The sequence below is a fragment of the Drosophila rhopaloa genome, unplaced genomic scaffold (genome assembly GCF_018152115.1).
Source record: "Drosophila rhopaloa isolate 14029-0021.01 unplaced genomic scaffold, ASM1815211v1 contig_2, whole genome shotgun sequence".
In the NCBI taxonomy this organism is placed as follows: Eukaryota; Metazoa; Arthropoda; class Insecta; order Diptera; family Drosophilidae; genus Drosophila; species Drosophila rhopaloa.
Window position 1 is genome coordinate 9,336,901 of NW_025335083.1, and position 21,649 is coordinate 9,358,549.

General features: G+C 37.5%; 5 protein-coding genes across 10 annotated transcripts; 3 read left to right on the forward strand and 2 right to left on the reverse strand.

Annotated features, from left to right (window-relative positions):
* Nucleotides 1-1,751: 1,751 nt before the first annotated feature.
* On the reverse strand, nt 1,752-5,440 carry LOC108040749. Its single transcript, XM_017118334.2, has 3 exons — nt 4,983-5,440; nt 4,619-4,916; nt 1,752-3,253 (listed from the first exon to the last, which is right to left on the reverse strand). Exons 1-3 carry the CDS (start codon nt 5,432-5,434, stop codon nt 1,997-1,999), a joined length of 2,007 nt encoding a protein of 668 aa, XP_016973823.1. The 5' UTR covers nt 5,435-5,440; the 3' UTR covers nt 1,752-1,996.
* Nucleotides 5,441-6,129: 689 nt separating this feature from the next.
* Nucleotides 6,130-11,964, reverse strand: LOC108040777. Of its 3 annotated transcripts, none has more exons than XM_017118385.1 (3): nt 11,882-11,964; nt 7,518-7,803; nt 6,130-7,465 (listed from the first exon to the last, which is right to left on the reverse strand). In XM_017118385.1, exons 2-3 carry the CDS (start codon nt 7,743-7,745, stop codon nt 6,218-6,220), a joined length of 1,476 nt encoding a protein of 491 aa, XP_016973874.1. In that variant the 5' UTR covers nt 7,746-7,803; nt 11,882-11,964; the 3' UTR covers nt 6,130-6,217. The 3 variants fall into 3 exon arrangements, with proteins under 3 accessions (XP_016973874.1, XP_016973872.1, XP_016973873.1); XM_017118383.1 differs by lacking the exon at nt 11,882-11,964 and adding an exon at nt 7,865-8,374; XM_017118384.1 differs by lacking the exon at nt 11,882-11,964 and adding an exon at nt 7,865-7,969 and having other exon boundaries at nt 7,518-7,808.
* On the forward strand, nt 8,703-10,933 carry LOC108040774. Of its 2 annotated transcripts, XM_017118381.2 has the most exons (3): nt 8,711-9,162; nt 9,217-9,473; nt 9,546-10,933. In XM_017118381.2, the coding sequence occupies exons 1-3, from the start codon at nt 8,741-8,743 to the stop codon at nt 10,895-10,897; spliced, it is 2,031 nt and encodes a 676-aa protein (XP_016973870.2). In that variant the 5' UTR covers nt 8,711-8,740; the 3' UTR covers nt 10,898-10,933. The 2 variants fall into 2 exon arrangements, with proteins under 2 accessions (XP_016973869.2, XP_016973870.2); XM_017118380.2 differs by having other exon boundaries at nt 8,703-9,162; nt 9,217-10,933.
* Nucleotides 10,956-12,975, forward strand: LOC108040775. Its single transcript, XM_017118382.2, has 2 exons — nt 10,956-11,272; nt 11,334-12,975. The coding sequence occupies exons 1-2, from the start codon at nt 10,956-10,958 to the stop codon at nt 12,973-12,975; spliced, it is 1,959 nt and encodes a 652-aa protein (XP_016973871.1).
* A 1,111-nt stretch (nt 12,976-14,086) lies between these two features.
* Nucleotides 14,087-21,649, forward strand: LOC108040768. 3 transcript variants are annotated; one of them, XM_017118372.2, is made up of 2 exons: nt 14,087-14,287; nt 19,378-21,649. In XM_017118372.2, the coding sequence occupies exons 1-2, from the start codon at nt 14,188-14,190 to the stop codon at nt 21,153-21,155; spliced, it is 1,878 nt and encodes a 625-aa protein (XP_016973861.1). In that variant the 5' UTR covers nt 14,087-14,187; the 3' UTR covers nt 21,156-21,649. The 3 variants fall into 3 exon arrangements, with proteins under 3 accessions (XP_016973861.1, XP_016973863.1, XP_016973862.1); XM_017118374.2 differs by lacking the exon at nt 14,087-14,287 and adding an exon at nt 15,797-16,573; XM_017118373.2 differs by lacking the exon at nt 14,087-14,287 and adding an exon at nt 19,163-19,277.

A 21,649-nucleotide genomic window follows, 5' to 3' on the forward strand; every position in this document is an offset into this window, starting at 1 on the left:
ACTTGACGACCAATTGAAAATTACGTAGGTATCGAAATTTTTCAGTATTAGGTATTTTGGTAAGGACAAGAAGCTGTCACTTCTTTTCCCAAATCATCGAAGTAAGTAATCCGAGAAGATTCGTAAGGCGAACAGTAAGGAAGGGCATAAAAGTGCACCAGCAATCTGGTATTACGGCATCGGAAAAACTTTCGTACCAGGGCAGTACATTCAGTAAACACAGTTTAAGTTATTAAAATAAATAAACTCTCGATGAGTTCGATCGAACATGTTTTTTATACCAAGCGCAGTGCCTGTTATCACGAATTTTCGGTGAGCAGAAAGCTTACTTTGATATTTTAAATCCACTCACCTTAAAAAATTCAAAGTTACAACTTTGACCGTATCTATGATTGACAGCAATATATCTTTTAGACCTTATCGTCCACACCCTCCGAATCGCGGCCGTACATATTACCAAGGTTAATGAGTTAAGTTTTTCTGTTTCTTTACTGTAAGTAGTGGTTGCAAAGAAGATCGATTGACGTTTGGGACAGTCATGGGAACAGGAATTCATCCGATCCGATTTACATATTAAGCCAATCTATTATAAATGATCGCATAAATGTTAAAACATTAGCAGTTGGCCACGCCCACTCTACCGCCCTCAAATTCATTAAAAAGGTGGTAGAGGAAAATTTTTGATCGGTACATCTTTATTCGGTCAATATGTATCAGGACACCTTAAATGTTCCAAATCGAAAAATTACTTCAGAAGTTATTAAGAAATTAAGTTTAACATGGTCAAAGGTCAATGGCAGATAAACATACCATACCGCCAGATGTCGCCACATATTTTATCGTTACAGTGCCAATAGAATTGCAAGTGGAGCCATCTGTTAAAGGCAAATTGATTTTGAAATTGGTTACGAAGTAACTGGTATCTGTTAACTGATAACTTGCACAATGAACTTGCATCCAAAACCCGATATAATTTGCAGTTCTTTAAAAATGCTTCCATGTTCAAGTAGCTTGTACTGTTTCTTGTTACGATCGTAGATAACGCTGACCAAACTTGGCTCATTTGTACAGGCTTTGATCTTTAGGGGTTTTCACTTAGGGTATCTATAACGTTTAAACCTTTGGCATCTTAAAGCCGAAGAACTTTTGGTGCAGTTAGCTTATTATCCACTGATATTTAAGGGGGTGGCGGGTTCTATATCGATCTGCCAGGTTTTATCTATTTTTCCAGAGTCGTTCGGCAAATGGTTTACTAGTAGAAAAAAGAAAAGCACGACTCCCACGCATATGCATAGTTTCCAGGCATTAAACATAATTATTTTTTATGTGAGTTTGTAACGTACTTTTACTTGATAAGGCTAAACACACTTTGTTCTAAAATGTCATATATATTTGTGTGTGCACTCTAGGAAACGAAAAGTATAAAATATTTACAAGTAAAACAGATAATTCATTTCGCAATGTCCATTTCAAGTTATTTACTAATATGATTTCTATCCCATAAGTGTATATACTTGTTGCAATGAATACCTTCCCAGCTGCCAATATTTATTGACAGTTTCCTCCAAGTCAAAAGTTATACACACCCATTTCCGATCATAAAAACTAATTTTATAGGTTCTTTCGTTCTTTTTTAGAAAACGTTTACAAATACCATAGAATTTATTAGTTCACATACGAAAATATTGATATTTATACTATTTAATACTGATATCTTAGCAATCTGTTAAAATGATTGGAAATACCATCACAAAGTAACTATTAGTCTACAGTTCGAAAACGGATTTGTATTTTTTTAAATTGTTAATAATTAATCATTTGTATTTTGCTTTTTGCCTTAAACAATTTAGTATAGTAAACAACTTCTAAATTTATTTTATATGCTATTAATACTAAGGGTTAGCTTTTCTTTAAAAATAACTCGAAATTTCAAGTCAAATGAAAAAATTCTAAAGACTTCAGTTTAATTTGAACCTAAATTTCTCGGAATGAATTGTTACGACTTGAGGTCACTGAAGCAAATGCAATACAGCTTGGCAAGCTTGTCTTCGATGCAAGTTGAGTCCTCCTTGTAAGAGTTAGTCCTGCTGATTTTCTCCACATTCACCTCGGCGTTTTGGGTGACGTTGTTGTAGACCACGGTGGCCTGAAAATCAGCACTATTCTGTTTGACTTTGAACTTGACACGATACACGGCAGTCTCCGTCTCCTTCAGTTCCTCGTCCCACTGGACATTCAGACCCGTTTTGATCTCAGTCTTATGGACGTAGTTCAGCGTGAGATTGCTGCACAGATGGCTGAGATTCTTCTGCACGAAATACTCGTTCATGTGATCGATCACACTCAGGGCGATGGGGCGTGTCCACGACTGTCCCTTGATCACCTTGTACGGATCGCAGGTGCACCAGTGCTCCTCGATGCCCGCCTGTGGGCAGGTGCGATCCTCCGGCAGGGGATAGAAAAGCGACTGGCAGGTGGGGCAGTCAAAGGACTTGGGCAATGCCGTCCCATCCGGGGTGCCTCCGATCTCGACGATGTGCTTCAGGGTATTGTGCAGATCAAAGTTGGAGCTCAGCCTGTGCTGATTTAGATCTAGTGCCTGCGCATAAGAGGGATAGGCTTCGCGGAACCAGGGCGGCAGGTATATGAACATCATGGGCAGCCGCTCCTCCTGGAATCCCCCCTCCAGCCATGTTAACTGGCCAAATCTGGTGCCGTGGTCGGCGAAGAAGATCATGATCATTTCCTCGAAAGCCCCATCGGCGTGAAAGTCGAGCAGATCCCCAAGGATCTTCTCCTGCATGGCCGCGGGCAGGAAGGGATCGTCGTGACTGAAGTGATTCGACCAGAACATGCCCCAAATGGGACGCTCGTGCACAAAACGCTGCGCAAACTGGAGGCCATAGTCGTAGATGTATCGATTCGCCATCCTTCGTCCCAGACAGTATCTCATGTAGGGGTGTTCCGGCAACCGATACACATCCATCTCGGACTCCAGAGCACGCAGCATTGGCCGGAAGTAGTAGTCCATGGGCTTTTTGGAGAAGCCCGGCTTCAGGTAGCTGAAGTGATTCGAATTACTCTCGTCCTCCGCATAGCCCGTCAAATAGCTGGCATTCTTGAAGTACTTCCAAATCATCGGTATTTCATCCAAGCAGCCAAGTTTGTTAGTGTCGCACACCTGTTCCCTGGCCGTGCTTTCCGAGTATCCACTCAGAATGGCGAGTATATTGGGAAAGGAATTGTCCGCCACCTGGAAAAAGATTAATTTCATTTAAATTATTATGTTTTCTAAAGTACGTTACATGGAATATAAAATTTACTTTAGACATTTAATTCGTTTTTCTTGCTCAGTCTAACTAATTACTTCACAACATATGTTGTATGCTAAGTGGTCTAACACAAACGTTTTTATACCCTTGCAGAGTGTATTACAATTTTAGTCAAAGGTTTGCAACGCAGTGAACAGACATGAACCTGAATCCTTGATCAGCACACCCACAACAGTCGGTCTAGTATTGCCTAAATGAAACTTCCCCCAAAAGTTTTCTCTCATTACAACAAAAAGTCATACAATTTAATTATTCTCAACTTTTAGGTTAATTTTCTAAATGCTAGCAACGTGTAACATTTTCGTAGCCAGATAAAAAATCGAAATTTATTAAAAACAAGAAGGGAAAGCTAACTTCGGGCGGAGCCGAAGTTGAAATACCCTTGCAGAATATTCTGCAAATTATATTCTCCAAAATTATTCATATGATGCATTCTTAATACTCATAAAAAATCCCAACTTCCTAACTTTAAAAACACCAAAGTTATGGCATTTCCAATCGTTCAGTTATATGACAGCTATAGAATATAGTCGGCCGATCCTTATAAAATTTGATATGTCGGATTGATTGGGCCAAAATAAAACCCATAGAAAGTCCCAAATTCCTAACTTAACAAACACCAAAGTTATGGCATTCCCGATCAATCAGTTATATGGCAGCTATAGGATATAGTCGGCCGATCCCGGCCGTTTCGACTTATATACTGCGTGCAAAGGAAAGAAGGGTGTGTGCAAAGTTTGAATTCGATATCTTTAAAACTGAGAGACTAGTTCGCGTAGAAACAGACAGACGGACAGACAGACGGACAGACGGACATGGCTATATCAACTCAGGAGGTGATCCTGATCAAGAATATATATACTTTATAGGGTCGGAGATGTCTCCTTCACTGCGTTGCACACTTTTGACCAAAATTATAATACCCTCTGCAAGGGTATAAAAAAAAGTATTCTCTTATTAATTAAATAAAAATGTAAATTTGAAAACCTAGAATAATTGTTGTTATCATTAATTTTGGAAATAAAATAAATTTCTGATCCAGATAACGGTTTTAGTTATAAACGTTTCACTCTCTCGCAATAATAATAAGCACAAAAGTGCTTTGCTATGAAATAAATAATGCCCTAAGGTAAATTTGCATAAATTAAATGGATCCTCCATCCAGTTTCTTTTCTCAAAACGAAACGAAGAATTATATGCTTGTGTTTTCTTATAGGGATGTTTTGTGGCCTCAATGATATTAATATAATATATATATAGAGAATATATATTAGTATTTTGATCACCTTGTTGTATCCCTGCATCTCGTACCACCCGTCACCTTGAAGAAACCTGAAGACCTTCGGCATTGTGCGGCGTAGATTTATTCGAGACAGCGAGTCGATGCCGTACATTATGACACTTGGCTTTCGGGGTCCTTGAGGTTTTTTGAGGTCCTCGGGCAGCGGCTGATGTTGAACGAACATGAAGGCGTCCTTCTGCAGGACCACCTTCGGGTCCTCAGCCTTTTGGCACTCGACGATCATGCCCTCCACATGCAGCGGCACCAAATATCCATCCATGAAGTACTTTTTCGCCGTCAGACTGCGCGATTGATGATTAGATATTAATAACGCTTTTCCAGCAGTTGGGGGATTCACCTTTTCTTACTTGTCGTAGGTATCTGCTTGATGCCCGTACTTGATTTCCTGGTAAAAGCAGTTGTATTCTGCGTTGGTGAAGTTGAGCAATTGTAAAGCAACTTCATCGTCGATGTGCAATACATGTCTTTTGAGTTTTTCATTATATTCAGTCGCTATGAGATCGGTCTCATTCGAGCAGGTGACTAGCTCTTGGGGATCGAATATTTTCATCACATCGACGTTAAAGGGATTCACATATGGGATCTGACACTTGGGGGTTTTCACATAGTATTGTTGTGGCCGGGGCTTGGCCAAAATTCGCGGTCGCGTAGACTGCGGTAATTCCCGTAACTCCAAGGACACATTTGCTTGATTTATTAGAAAAACTATAACCAAAAGAAAACAGCAAACGCCTAAGAACTTGTAGAGCGGATGACTGGCACGAAATTTCGACTCCATGGTGACCGCCTTCCACCACATTGACGACCCAACTGAACGAAAATCGCAGACTTCCGAAGAAAATGCCTCGTCCAATAGACACACTCTGTTATCACGAATTTTGAAAGAGCAGGTTGCTTGAAATGTTTTTTAATTTTGGGTCGGCTGTAATCAATGAAGAATATCCAATGGCACAGAAATTTTCGAAGAACACAAGATAGCAACGTTAATTACATTTATGTAACTTACTTTTGTGCGTGCGTTGAAAAAAAACATTTGATTTTTTCAAAACCCAAGTAACATTCCATTTTAAATTTAATTAAAACCGTCAAAATGAGTTTTTTATCGTATCCCTTAAGAGTTGATTAATATATGTAGGTTGGGGGCATAGTTTATGATATATATTATATATATATTATATATTTCACACCTGGGTTAAGAATAGATTCTTGAAACTTTCCAAATCGTAATTCCCATACCCTTCTCGTGAGAACGCAAACCTTTGTTATTATTTCTGAAAAATCTGCAAGGGTATTAAAACTTTGGCTTCCGTTCCCGTTTTTATGTAATTTTGATATATTTTTACATACCCAAATAAAACTGGTACTAATAAATTTCAGCTGGAGCTGTCAATAGTACGAAATTTATTGACATGAATTAAGACCAACTGATCATTAAGTAATAATTATCAGGTAATTTTTTATCTATTAATTTTGGTCTTTATTATTGAACATGTTGTTAATTTCTGTGTAAGTTTACAATAACTTCGCTACATCCTTAGTTATTCAGAAACTATTTAAACTTAATTATTTGTTTGTCTGTGTGTCAATATTTCTCTTTGTTTCCAGGATTTAGTTTTGATAGGCATATGCAATATAACTTCTGTATCTTATTATGAACGCATTCCGAATCGGAACCGTACATGTTAATCCGGCTGATGAGTTCAACATTTATCTCGAGCTCCTCTGTTTCTTTATCGTATAGGGTGGTGGCAAAGAACTCGGCCATGTTCTGATGAACCTGGAACTTGGTGTGATAGTGTCGCATTTTGCCGTCGACATTGTCCATTCTTTGTTCGGTGATGTTAACTGCCTTCAGTGTGAGATTGCTGCACAGATCCTGGATGTGGTTGAGCCGGAGGTACTGGTTTATGCGATCCACCACCAGGTCGGCCATGCGCCAGGTCCATGGATCCCTTCCGACTTTTTGATAGTTGTGGCAAGTACAGTACGCCTCCGCTATGGAAGCTTCCGAGCAGCTGCGATCCTCAGGCAGCGGATAGAAGAGCGACTGACACTGGGGGCAGTCGTAGGACCAGGACTTTTTGGTGACCTCTTTTTCTTCTCCAATCTTTAGGATGTGCTTTAGGGTATTGTACACGTCGAAGTTTGAGCTCAGACGATTCTGATTCTGGGACAGAGCCTTGGCATACTGTGGATACTTCTCCCGGAACCAGGGTGGCAAGTAAATGAACATCATGGGTAGCCTCTCCTCCAGGAATGCTTCCTCCATATGCATCAGGGGACCAAAACGGGCTCCATGGTCCGAGAAAAATATCATAATCGTATGCTCGAAGGCTCCGTCTGCTTCAAAATTCAGCAGATCCTTCAGGATCTTGTGCTGCATGGCCGAGAGCATGAAGAAGTCGTCGTGACTGAAGTGGTTAGACCAGAACATGCCCCAAATAGGACGCTCTGCCACAAAACGCTGCATAAACTGGCGGCAGTAGTCGAAGATATAGCTGTTGGCCAGTCGACGACCCAGGCAGTACTTCATGAGACAACCCGGGCAAAACCGAATCGGAGTCTCCTTCTCCAGGGCGCTTATAAAGGGTCGGAAGTAGTAGTCTGTGGGCTTAACACCAAAGCCTGGTTTCATGTAGTTAAAGGTATTCGCAGATTCCTCATCCTCAGCATAGGCTGTCAAATAGCCTTCTGTTTTGTACTCTTTCCATATGAAGGGTATTTTATCCAAACACCCATCTGTATCCGTATTACAAAGCTGAGTGGCTGCCGTTTCTGGAGAATAGCCAGTTAGCATGGCAAATATGTTGGGAAAGGAATTGTCAGACACCTGTAATTAAAATACTATATAATAATGATAGATTGAACAGTGTATTTCCAACCTTATTGTATCCCATCATTTCGTACCAGCCTGGTGACTTTAGGAACTCGTATATCATGGGCATCATCCGACGTAGATTTGTGCGTGAAACAGTATCTATGCCGTACATAATCACACTGGCCTTTCGATCTGGCTGTGAGTTCTGGGGACTTTCTTGGTACTGAACAAACATGAAAGCATCCTTTTGCAGGACTCTCTTCTTGTCTGCTGTCCTGCAGTCCACCAACATCCCCTCGACATCCAAAGGCACCAGATAGTCCTGAGTAAGCTTAGTTTTGATTCCTTTTCTGTGCTAAAAGAACATTTATTTATTATTTAAACTCAACACTGAGCATATTACAAAATTACTTATCGTAGCGATCCGGTGATTGACCATAAATAATTTTTTGGTAGAAGCAAGCAAAGTCATTACTTTTTGACTGGGACAACTTATGAACCACCTCCTCATTAATGTGCAGCACATATTGATTTAAAAGGTCATCATAGTGCACCGTAATGAGATCACTTTCATTGGTGCAAGGTATAAAAACCGTCGGTTTGTTGACTTTCAAGAACTCCGCATTAAATGGATCCACATAGGGTATTTCGCATTTTCCAGATTTTACGTAGAAGCGTTTCTGAACTCCCCGTTTACCAATGCTGAACTTTTTATTGCTTTTGGAGGGAAGCATACTCCATAAACATATAAGAGATATCGCGAAACAACAACCGATAAGTCTATTTAAAGTGCTCGTAAACAGCCGCACCATTGTATTTCTGTCCGACAAGTAAAATGTTTTATGTTTCTAACTTCTGGATGAACTACCGAAGGAAATTCAATTTCACGGTAATTGTTATCTTCACTACTGAAAAGGGGTCGTGTAAAACACTTTAAGTTAAAAATACTATTAGCTTGTATCTGTTTTAGTTATTTTAAAATTTCATTGACTGAACTTAACACTTTATTTTTAAACGTACTCAGCAATTTCAATAGTATCGACATGCCAATGTGAGAGGATTGACTTTTAACCATCAAGTGACTTCAAAAAGCGTCGTGGGAAGATGATTCTTCAGAAATTATTCTTATTATGACATTTCTGTCTTTGTGATGTCATATCTAACAGGTCCCACTTGATTTGCCGCTGCATGAACCGCGGAAATCTCAATTTACCATGAAATGTCGTTTCACTCGGAACTAAATGAACTCTAAGAAATACCCTATATGCAGATCAGTAAGAATTAGGTATGAAACCACGTAGGATACTGCTTTTGCTAATTCATTTGCTGACATGGAGCCATTTGGCTTTGGGTGCGAAAAGGCGCCCAGTTTATAATAACTCACAAAACAAGCGGTCTACACAAATCGAACATGAACACTATATCAAAACATCAGAGTGTCATATTCCGTACATCCCAAAGCAGGACCAACGCATTAAAGAATTAACTGAAGAGGTTGGCAACGATGGTAGTTGCTCCAAAGGTGATACTTTGATCAGTTCTCGATTTGACGAAAAACTTCAGCAATATGTATTGCATGTCAACGATTCGGTTGCCCAATCGATTTTGAGGACTATGGAGGAGGAATCCCCCAACTTGGTGGGATACAATTGCAGCTATCGTGAGATCAAAAGAGTGCATAACAATTCCACTGCCGTTTCACCTGTCTTGTAAGTATTATATTTTGTTTTTTTTTCTAATTTAATTAATATAATTACAAACAGCTTGGGTAGAGAAGTCACTTTTTGGGATGGCTATATTGTTCCCCGCAATGTCGAAGGTCTGAAGGCAACATGCAGAAATGAGCTGGCAGAGGATCTACAATCAGACACTTTTGCCTTTGTGCAACCTCAAAAAACTGATTCGCCACTAATTTCTTGGCATCGCAGACCCAATGTTATAATGATTGGCCTGGATGGAATTTCCCAGAGCAACTTCCACCGCAATATGCCTAAAATATTTAACCATCTGAGGATGCAGGGTTGGTTTGCGATGAAGGGATATTCCAGAGTGGGTAACAATACACTGCACAATTTAATGGCCTTACTTGCAGGCTACAGTCCTAATACTTGGATGAATCTCAAGTGCGATGCGAGTAAAGTTGGTTGCATGAAGTCAATACCGCTGATTTGGAAGCGTTTTAAGAGAAAGGGTTATATCACAGCCTATGGCGAGGGCATGTCCAAGTTGTCAATATTCAGTCTGGATAAGCTTGGATTTTTTGAAAACCCCACTGACTTTTATGCACGACCATTTTTGGAGCTTAAAAAGAAACAAGAGTGCATTGACAGGCGGTTAAATATCAAGTATATCTACGACTATTGTGAGCAGTATTTAAAGCGACATGCCAACTCATCTCGACCATTATTTGGTCTTTTCTTTGGCCAGAGTATAAGTCATGATAAATCCTATGCAAATGACAAAATGCGAGTTGAACTGTTGGAAAAACTTATGAAATTAAAGAAAATGGGTACTCTTTCCGAGTCGATTGTGGTTCTCTTAAGCGATCAGGGACCCTTGCGAAAAGGAGAAAGTAAGGACTTCCTTGAGGAAAGTATGCCCATTTTATTCATTTGGCTGCCAACCTGGTTCAGAGCCCTACATCCGGAAATAGTTCAGGCCCTGAGGATCAACAGTAAACGCCTGACTTCCCCATACGATCTGCATCTCACACTGCAGCACATTTTGGAACTGGGAGAACGTTGGCCCAGAGCAGTGGACAAACTGGTTGATTGTCCCACCTGTCAGACTCTTTTTGCCCCAGTTCCCGAGAACCGCACCTGTTCGGATGCCGGAATATCTGAAGCCTACTGCCCATGTGATAGCTACAAACTATTGCAAACCAAGCAGATAAAGCAAATGTCATTGGGAAAGCTCCTCATTCGCAGTATTAACAATTTTCTGCACAATCACAATTTACAGGAGCTCTGCTCTAATCTCACTTTGCAGTCCGTGACAATGGTGCAACAACGAAGGGATAGAAAGCCGTCAAGTGGAGGTACCTATCGAGTGGATTTCACAGCCATCCCAAATAATTCCACGTTTTCGGCAACCACTCGCTACAATCACAGGCACCAAATTCTGGAATACATAAATGTAGAATCCATTAATCGATTGAACTCCTATCGAAGTGATTCCGATTGCATGCGAAGGTTAAAGGGCAGGAAGTTCTGTATTTGCATGAGTCGAATAGTAATGGATGAACCGAATGAAAGTGTCAAGGAAGCGCAGGCCCAAAAAAAGAAGGTAGAGTCAGAAATTCCCAACCAGGAACCTAAAAAAGACTCGGAGTTAAAAAAAAGTTTCCAAAAGACAGATGATAAAAAGAAAACAGAAGATAGTCTGTTTGAATATCCAGACATGAAGCCAGAAATCAACCAAGAAATTGAAATTATATCGGTATAAACGAGTTAAGCCTGAAATAAAGTTCAACACTCCCTAGATTTTCAGTTTTTAGCTAATAATGAAGTTGTGCAGAAAGGGCTGGCTATTAATAGTTATTATATACTTTATTGTTGAGCTGCAGGCAATAAATATGAGAAATAAGCCTGGTCAAAATAATAAGGCAAGAACTAAATTGAAAAAAACGATAGATAATAAAGTAAATGATATTGTTAGTTACAAATATGACAGCATAAATCAACAATATGTGCTACTTTTAAACCAAATAGCAGCCAATCAAAGTTTACTTAAAAATGAGAATAACTCACGGAATATGAGTTTTAAATGTAGTTATAGAAGCTTAGCCAAAAATTCTTCGGGATTATATAACATTATCAAGTAAGTTTATGAATATAAATATTTAGGGAAAAATTATATTAATAATTACAATGTCTAACAGCCCGGCAGTTGAAGTTTTAATTAAAGATGGAGATGTGGTGCCCAATAACGTGGAAGCAATTATTACCACCTGTAAAAGTAAATCGGATAAGTTGCTTCAGGTGAAACCCTTCATCTTTATGCAGACTAAAAATCAAAATATTCTTATGAAAACGCGAAAGAATCAACCCAACGTGGTATTATTTGGATTCAATGGAATGACCGAAGAGTATTTTCAATCAATACTTAAAGAAATTCATGGGTCTAAGAAAACATTGTATGAAATGAATAAGTACGGCAGAAACGGAGAAAACGAAAATCAGAATCTAATTGCATTTCTATTTGGTTATGGTCAAAGTACCCAAGAAATTTTGAACTCTAATCACTCCTCGCGATATATTTTAAAGCGTTTTAAAAACAAAGGTTATCTCACTGCATTTGCAGAGGATATTAAACTCACAAATAACTTTCCCTTCGAATTTCAGAAACAACCTGCCGACTTTTACCTTGGACCTTTGTTAAAAGCAATCGCAGATAACGTGCCCTTACAAAATGAAACACATAACTTACCACAAGGTCTTAGTTCCAATTTTGTTTTCGACTATGGCCATCAATTCTTCAAGCGTTATCTCCACAGCTCGCAGCCATTTTTCGGATTCTTCTGGACTAGTACATCTGAAATTCAACAAAACAAACGCAACTTTGTGGAGTATATAAAACGATTCAAGAAGCTAGGATTGTTCAGAGAATCAATAGTGATCTTCTTCAGTGATCACGTGTGTAAGCCAATGCTGTTTTTCTGGCTGCCCATCTCGATTCGTAAACGATATCCCGGAATTATTCAGAATCTGACTAAGAACAAGAACCGGGTGACCTCGCCCTTTGACCTTTATCTCACTCTGCAAAACATACTGGAATTGGGAGGAAAGATCACCCAAAATCGAACCCAACCTGTGGGTTGTCCAACATGTCGATCACTTTTCGAGGAGTTGCCAGTAAATCGAACCTGTCAAGAAGCAGGAATTAGTGAAAATAACTGCGAGTGTGCAAACTCAGTAAGACTTCCCCAAAAGGATCCCCTAAATTTAAGCCTAGGAACCTTTTTGGTTAAAAGTCTGAACCAGTACCTTCGAAATAATCAGTTGATGGACCGTTGTGAAGAGTTTACTTTAAAAAGTGTGGAGTCAGTTTACCAAATCAAAACAAACTTCAGATCGGAACTTGACAATTATAAAGTTCAATTCATAACCCAACCGAAATCGTCCATTTTCTTTGCCACTGTTGAATATACCCCAGTGAGTCGCAATATTGAAAGTGCAGCAGTTCGATCCTTCCATCGATTTTATAAAGATGCTAGCGAATCGAAATGCGTTACAATGGAGGAGTTCAAAAAGGTTTGCCTGTGCAAGTCTGAAATAATTGTGCCCAGAACTGGGGATTATGTTAAACTAATGATAAACTACCTTATACACAAAGTAGATGACCTGGAGCAAAGTAGCTTAATGAAACAAGAGCAAATCAAAAATGATATTGACAGGCTAAAAGATATGCTGGATTATCTTCCAAGGAAGTCATTTACACGAACATCTTCGAAAGATGTCACCACTGAAAAACCTGAGAGCGATGAAGCTCATGTTAATGCCGAATTAAGCCTGCATTTTTGATGCAAAACTTTCCACCTAGCTAATAAAATAATTTGCTAAGATAAACCAGAGCCATAAATCCCTAATTTATTTGATGTCTAGGTTTTTCATTCGGGGATCTTGAGGTGGGTGCGGGATGGAATAGTTTTATCTTTGTTTGTAAATGACGCTGACAGGTGTCACCTAACTGTTTGAGTATCTGATAGATAGCAAAAAACAACTGATGAACTTTCTTGATAGCAATCAGCATACAAAACAGAAAAAGAGGATGCTCTTGTTCTGTGACAGCCTTTATATATTATTTTTAAGATACGACATGGAAAAGTGTTTGTGAAATTAATTTGTATTTTAGCAGTGCTTGTTTAACAAAATTTTACCATTACATTTACAATGGCAGTTGAATATAATTGAAGTGCTTGTTGGTACATTTCAAACCGGAAATAAAATAAATTTTCCATTTCCGATATTGCTTTTCCACCCAGTAATCGTATCTTTCAATGGCAATGGTTTCGAGGCTGATATTAAGTATCGACAAATAATACCACTGTTTCCAAGTGAATATTGAATAGATGTGTAGATATCTATCAGACAATCACAATTAGTCGCTTATCAATTGAGGGGCTGGTGCAGGTTTTATGTTTTGTCTACTTTTAAACACTGTTTACTAACTCATTATGATAATAGGCCGACAGCGCCTATCAGTATCAGTTCGGATGAGGACAGCCACCCCTGAAGTACAGTGGGGCAGTGACACGAAACACATTGCAAATACCAGAATGTTTATGTCGACCTGAACAATTTTTAATGAAATAAAAACAATAAGTTTCTCATACGAACCCCTGAATAATATTAAATTTTTTTATAATTAAAAAAATAAAATAAACATTTTAATTTAAAAAAAACTTAATTTTTAGTTGACCTCAAATGCTTTTATTTTGTCACAAATCTTTATTTATGTATTGTAAAAGTACGTATCTATAAGGTTTTTTTCTTATTTCGTAGGAATAACAATTACCTAAAAGTTGTGATTTATTCACGAAAACACTCAATTCGCTCCACTGTGCAACGTTCGCTTGGATTAAGCGTCATCGTTATTCCAAACACTTTCCACAGTCGACTCTCGCACGATTCGGATTATATTCATTCCATTAGTGCGCTGCGATAATTCGCAGGCTTCGGTTCTGCTCTGGCTCCCATTTTAACACCTCAAAAGAACCACAATTAATATCCAGGATGGCCAACAAAAAGATGTTCAACAGGACGACATCAGTTAGTCCTGGACAACTACATTATTATCACACGGATTTCTACTACTCCATGCCGGACTTGCATAGTAAGTTATAAAATAGATAAACTTGGAATTACATTAACCTTTTGTGATTTAACGGCAAAGTCTATTTTAGAATAAATGCAGACCATAAACAAATCAAGAAGTAAATAATACAACAAAATTATACAAACCTTAAAAAGAATATACATATTTTTAAAGTATGTAAATCTCCCAAAACTTAGGCAACATTTTATTGCTAATATAATTTGTTCTATTTTTTTTAAATTTATAACAAAATGGACTTAAAAATCCTTCCTGTGTTTGTGTGGTATAAATTTTCTAGGGCAGTAAGAAAATTAATATGAGGATTTATCCCTCTTTTCTTTCAATCTCGTTTACTTTGTATTTTGGTAAACAAGATATTTACTGCTTATAAGTATGAACATGAAAAAGTAATCTCATCTTCTTAAAAGTTCTTGATTAGATAAGCTTTGTGTGCTTTTTTATTAAATGCATTTATTGAACGTACCTTTAACGGCACCAATTTTATTCTTTTATTGATGTAATTAAGAAATTCATTTTATTTCTAAGAATTTATTGATTTATTGAATTTTATTTAATTTTATGTGGGTTAAATATAAGTAAAAACAAGAAACCAAGCAAACAAATTGAATATTATATGATTAGAATTGGACAATTAGAGATCGATCGATCGGAGATGCTGATCCGAGAATATATATACTTTATAGGGTCGGAAATATGGGGTCACTACGCTGCAAACTTCTGACAGCAAGGGTATAAAAACTGTTCACTTAAAAAATGTTGTAAAGTAGTTTCATTATTTTACAAATAAAACCAATAATTTTCTTAAAATATTAAAGATTTTCAGTAGCTGCCGATTTTCATACTTTTTAGTATCGATCCCCATCTACCGCATCTAAAGAAATATAATATTATCAAAAGTAATTTTTAGCCCAGTTTTCTACCTTATTTTCAGCGCAGCCAACTTCACTTCAAAACATAAGATAGTTCTCTTAACATTTTCTGGCCAAAATACAATTTTCCCGAGCAGTGTTTCTCTTTTTTGCTTACAAACGAAAGAACACAGTGAGAACTGAGAGAAACACTAAAAACAAATAATAAAACTATTTCTTAAATCAAAATATTAAGAAATTGTAGTTTCTTGCTGTGTAGCCGAACAAATTGAATTCAGTGTGATAATTCTGTTCAAAAACTACGAATTAACTTAAATACCTATTAATTTTTTTCAGTTAGAGTATTGTTTTTTAGGTAATTTTATTTTATTTTTTTTTTATGTTCCTTGTAGTTTTATTTCTTTGTTAGCTTATATAAGGTGGGATCAAATCAACTTTCTGGCAGTAAAAGCTTCAATACAAAGATCATTATGACAGTGCACGCAGTAGTTTTATTTAATACAAATAAAGAAAATCCAACGCATTAATAAAACTCTTGTTGACTTACTCGGTCTTATCAGTAGAGAACAATGATCCAAAAAAGAATGTTGGTGTAGTATGCTGAGTGTATTTTTTTTAGGGTTTTTACCTTATTATTTTTATTATTAGATTATTTTTTTGAGTGTACTCTTAAAACAGAGAGCGGAGAGAGCATTTTGCATTGCGCTATCGCGTCGTCTATATTTCTTTGGGGTTAAAATTTCCATTGCAGCAGTTTCCGTCTCATTTGTTGGACTGCTTTGTGAGTGAATTGAAGCGTTTTGTTTTTCCTCTGGCGAGTCGAGTAAAAATTTCGTAATAATAATGACTGATAACATTTAACCAACTGAAAAGTAGCGGAGAAATGCTTAGTTACACTACAATTAAAAACGACCATGAATTTATAAATATTCAACTACGTGTTTCAAAAACAAACAAAGATATGCGGAACCAGAGCTAAAAACAAAGTGTTAAATAGAAAAGACAACGGGAGAAATTCGAACGAGAGAGCGTGGGAGAGAAAGAGAGTGCGAGAGAGTGTCGCGATAAGAGAGAGAGCTCAAATTGTTGATTAAAATGTGTGTCAAAATATAACAACAAACAGATGGGTAAATCATTTGTTTTTGATAATATATCGTGGGAAGCGGCACGTGTTTTTTGGGTTTTTAATAAACATCGTATAGCAACCCATATACACCCGTCTAATTTTGGATGTATGCTCACCTAAGCTACTTAGTTGTTAAACAAAAAATAGAAAACCAAACAATAGAAAAGACAACAAAATCGACAACTGCATGTGAAATTCACAAAAAATCGCACTTGTCACCACTTTTCGACGTCAGCAAATCCCAAAGATATAGAGCAAATATAGGAAAGATACGGAAAAGCGAAGTGTGTAAGTGCCAACTACTAAAACAAGAGATACAATTCAAAATTCAAAACAACATGTGTAAATTTGATTCGATTCCCACGGCAAAATAAACAAACAAGAATAACATTTCCACAGGTGCTGGCGGCGGGGTTTGTATTTCAAATGCATATTTCCGTCGCGGCTACAAATGTTTTTCAAAACCAGAAAAAAACCGGCTATTATAATTTCAAGGATTTCTACATCATACCTAAAACAAAAGAAAACACTTAAAAAAAAGTTTTGATACACGGCTTGTGTTGTTTTTTTTATTTGTTTTATTAAAACATTAGTTAATAGCTAAATAAAATATTTAAAGCATTAAATAAAGTGCATTTAATATTACAAACATTTTAAATTTGTACTCTCATTTTTTTTTGACAAAAAACTTAAAAGCATATTAACTTTGTGCATTAATAAGTGAAAACATTGCGTTTATGTTGATATAAAGTTTCTAAAAGAAATATTAAAATTTAATTTTTCTGTGTTTTTTTACACCTAAGAAACGGAAATAAAAGAAAACGTTGTCGAAAATGCAAAGAATGTAAACAAAAAAAAAACACCAATAATACGCGACCTATGCCATTTTTTGAGGCCACATATAAGTGTCTTTGTCATGGGGAAGACCCCAGAAAAACTCACAAAGGAAAATAAAAACCGGCAATCGTATAGAGAAATGGAAAGAAAGAAATTTTACCTAGTATACCTCTCTTCAGATGGCGACAATCAATTGTTGTTAAATCAAGACTACAGATAGTATTAGTGATAAGAAAAGTAGGGCACAGATGTTTACCAGCTCAAAATTTCAATACGATTTAAGTTTTATTTTATTTAGACGAGAAGAAAAGAAAGCTATCAAATCAAAGCACAATCAATTTACCAAATTACTTTATTAAGCTCTTACCAAATACTAGCTATAAATTATTTATAGAGATAAGTTAACAAACGGTTTATATTGGGTGCAATTAGTTAATAAAAGATTATATAAATATTAAAAAAAAAATTTTTTTTTTTTTTTTTTTAATGATTTTTATTCATATAACTATTACTATTATTTGTTATTTTTAAAATTGTGTAAATTGATATGCTCTAAGAAATTGGTTTAACTATTTGAACTATGTAATTATTAACTAGTTATTTGATTAAAATAAAGTACTATTTGAAACGGGTTTCCTACTTAATTTAACCAAGTAGTTAATTCTGCCTGATTAACATTTTGTTATTAGTATTTGCTGTATCCAGCGGATTTTAATATAAGGTTGACTTATCTCTCGAATGTGTGCAGCTTTTTCTTTAATTCTTTAGCGTTTTTTTTTTTATCAGTCTGTGCTTAACATGTTTCGTTGATAAGCACAAGAGAGCAGCGAAATTTGTTTATGATACTGTTTTCAGCTCGAAGCACATTTCAGTTGGGTTCAAAAAGCACTCGACAAAAACGTGACAAATAAAAAAATACTCGTGTGTGCCATAAATACTATATTTATGTCACATAAGTATTGCATATATGAAATTTTGTTCATGTATTCCTGATCACAACTCACTCGCTCACGTTGATAAGACCAGACTAATATTAACATCATTTTCACGAGTGGAAATAGGGCTTATCAAAGTTGGCATCATTAGGCGGTTGGTAATTAACTAAGGCACCTGATAACCACTATGCGTAACATTATGTGAGATTGAAGGGTAATATAATGGAGGACTTGAAGAAAATAATGCGTAATGGGAAATTTAAGGGGTACAAATTAAGAAACAACATCTCTTTGTTCCTATACTCCAAAAACACAAAGTATACATATACCAACATATTTTCCTTTATGATCTCAAAATAATTTCTCATTTTTACAAAGTTATTTTAATAATTTATATTTGGTGTAAGCTCAGATCGCTGTCTTACTTTTGTATAGTTTATTTATAGCTTACAATTTAATGGGATAATATACGATATGGGAATATATATAATATATATACATATATTCATACGTTCTTTTCGGAACTAAAGATAGCTAAAACTTAAAAATGAATCACTTTAAATGGCTATATCTTTGCCTCTGTCAAAAGGAAAATATGTTAAATATCTACAAGAACCTAAAAACAAGCTGTAATAACTTGGTAGAAATGAGAAATATAAATATACGTTGTAGAGATAAACACTCATATATAGTAAATTAATAAAAAGAATTAGGTTTTTAAAGATTTATTAAATACATTTAGAAATATATTCTTAGAACTTGCCGCTACTGATGTAAATGGTTATAAGTCAAGTGCGAAAAGCGAATCTTATTCCGCAAAAGCAAGTCGGAGAAGAGCGAATGTTGCGGAGTTTTGGGTCGCTAAACATCGATCAAACAGAGGCTGTCACTTGGCTGGCCATCGATCTGGACCTGCCAATTGGATCTTGTGAATAGCTTAGTTATACACTGGGCCAGTGTCAATAGTCGTGTCGGCTTGTTGATACAATCTCGCCTCTCACAAATACTCGACTGGGCATATAAAAATATAGGAGGGGGCGGCGGTAGGCGTGAAAACAAACTGAGGCGGCGAGACTAATTTGATAATCGCACAATCAGACAGTGTACAACAAACCTGGCTGGCAATCGGACGTATTCGCTGAAAACTGTTTTTTCCCCTTCATCCTTTTTCCTTTTTTGAGCCTCCAAGATGCAGCCCTTAACGGAATATCACTTTGAAGGTGCCCCGTCAGGCCATAATAAAATATATAATAATATATATAATATACGATGTTATCACGAGATACTAATCTTTGTCGTTATCTTATTGTACTCTTGCAGAAACCCGCAAAATGCACGGCGTGAAGAGGGTGCTGATCTTCTGCCTGATGATTGTAATACTGCCGGCCATTCTTATCATTATGCCACTGCATCTGCGAAAGACGGTCTTTGCGGATGTCGTCTATCCCATGGCGGAGTCTGATATCATTGAGATTCGGGCCGGAATCTCGTCCATTTTCTGCTCGAAGCACACCCTGCGAATGAACTCCAATTTCAATGCATTTCAACTGAGGAACAAGCCCGAGATCGCCACGAATCGCAAGCATATTAGGCTGAAGAAGTCGATGACCCTGCCGGATGATACCCTGGAATACTGGGGCTTCTTTTTGCTGAAAGGGGCCCAGGTGCATGTGAAACTGTGCTCCCGCTACGATGGCTCCAGTATCCTGATCATCCATGGTCACAGGGAACTAAATCTTTGCGGCCTAACCGATCACAATAAGAACAAGGTGGACGCCAACTATGCCAAAGGCCACGAACAAGTGCAGGTGTTCTTCGAAGATAATGTGGAGATCACGGAGGAGAAGAGCAACCAGGACACTTTGATGGAACACGAGAACCACGGTGGCGAGGACCTCAGCGAAGATGAATCGCAGCCTCAGTTGAATATTCCACACAAGCATAATGGATCGGGACAGCCAAAACTTTTGCAGAAAAAAATTAAAAAAGGTGAAATTCATCACAGTGATCACTACTCGAATGCTGTTACAGATCTGCAAGGATCACACCACAAGGAGCATATTTTAAATCATCACGATCACAGCTCAAATTCACCTGCCCATCATCATAATCACTCTTTGAATGCTCCAATCCAGCACCAAGATCATTCCCAGACGGATTCGAATGCCACAACCGATGAAACTAGTCACAATCCCAAACACATTCTAAATGAGGATCATCCAGATCATCACAATTCGAGTGAGGATCATCCAGGTCGCAAATTAAGTGAGGATCATCCAAGTCACAATTCGAGAAAGCATCATCCAGATCACAATTCAAGAGAGGATCATCAAAACCACAATTCGGGAAAGAATCATCCAGATCACAATTCAAGTGAGGATCGTCCAAGTCACAATTTAAGTGAAGATCATCCAAGTCGCAATTCGAGTGAGACGCATAGTTCAAATAACGGGCAACACCGCCAACGGCCAAAAAGACATAATGGCATGAGTCATAGAAATCAGAGAAGGCATGAACTGTACGAGAAGCTCTACAAAAGATCGAAGCGGGATAATGTCTACGATAGAAAACCCATGCACGGAGGCAATGCGATCAACTTCACGGAAACCGACGAGTCCAATTCGGTGTCCAGTTTCGAAACTGGACTGAAACAGTGCTTCGATGGAATGAGGCTGCTGCAGAGGTTCTTCAAGCCGAAAAACGAGTGCTCCATTTCGCACATCATGGAGCCGTCGTCGAACAAGAGTTCGATGGTGGTGCACAATGTGATCGAGGATGGCTACTACTACTATATATTCTACAGCGACAACGATTACGTGAAGAACGAGATTCATGCCATATTCGATATATACAAGCCGACGTATCAGTACGCAAACATGAGCGAATCGCAGAGCTGTCTGAACACCTCGAACTGCACTTTCAACATCAATTTCCTCTCCGACGAGATCGTGGTGGTGGAGGTGCCCACGCGGGATGGCATCGAGCACGAGGAGGACGACATAACCAACCTGATCTCCACGTGCCATCCGCGCAGCGAGATCTACGCCATATTCCCCATCACCGTGCTCGTCCTGATCCTCTGCTGCTCCTTCCTGTAGTCCCCCCAAAAATCCACTGCAATTCCGGCGAAGTCTTGTGATATTAATAGGGAGGCAACTACCGGGTGATATAACGTGATGGCCGGCCCCAAAACGAGAGCTTTTCGAGTAGCCATAGTATATCTATATCCCATATCGATTATACACACGGAATGAACAGTCTGAACAATTCGTTATCAATATACGTAGTTTGTAATATCGATGTAGCCTAAGACGCAAGCATTTCAAAGTCTACAAATACTGGATTATTTTAGGAATGTAAGACGTATATATAATTTGTATATTGTATAAAAACAATTGTAGATAAAAGTAATTTTAAGGAAGAACTTTAGTACTTATCAACCATATAACTAATTCTCATTTTGTATCGGGACATACCTCTTTGATCTTTTTGTTGACCTTAAATTTGTTCATTTAACTAAGTAGATTCAAATTTAAAAGAGAATTTTTATTAAAAAAACTGACCATAGTTTAATCGAGATTTTTCGTTAAAA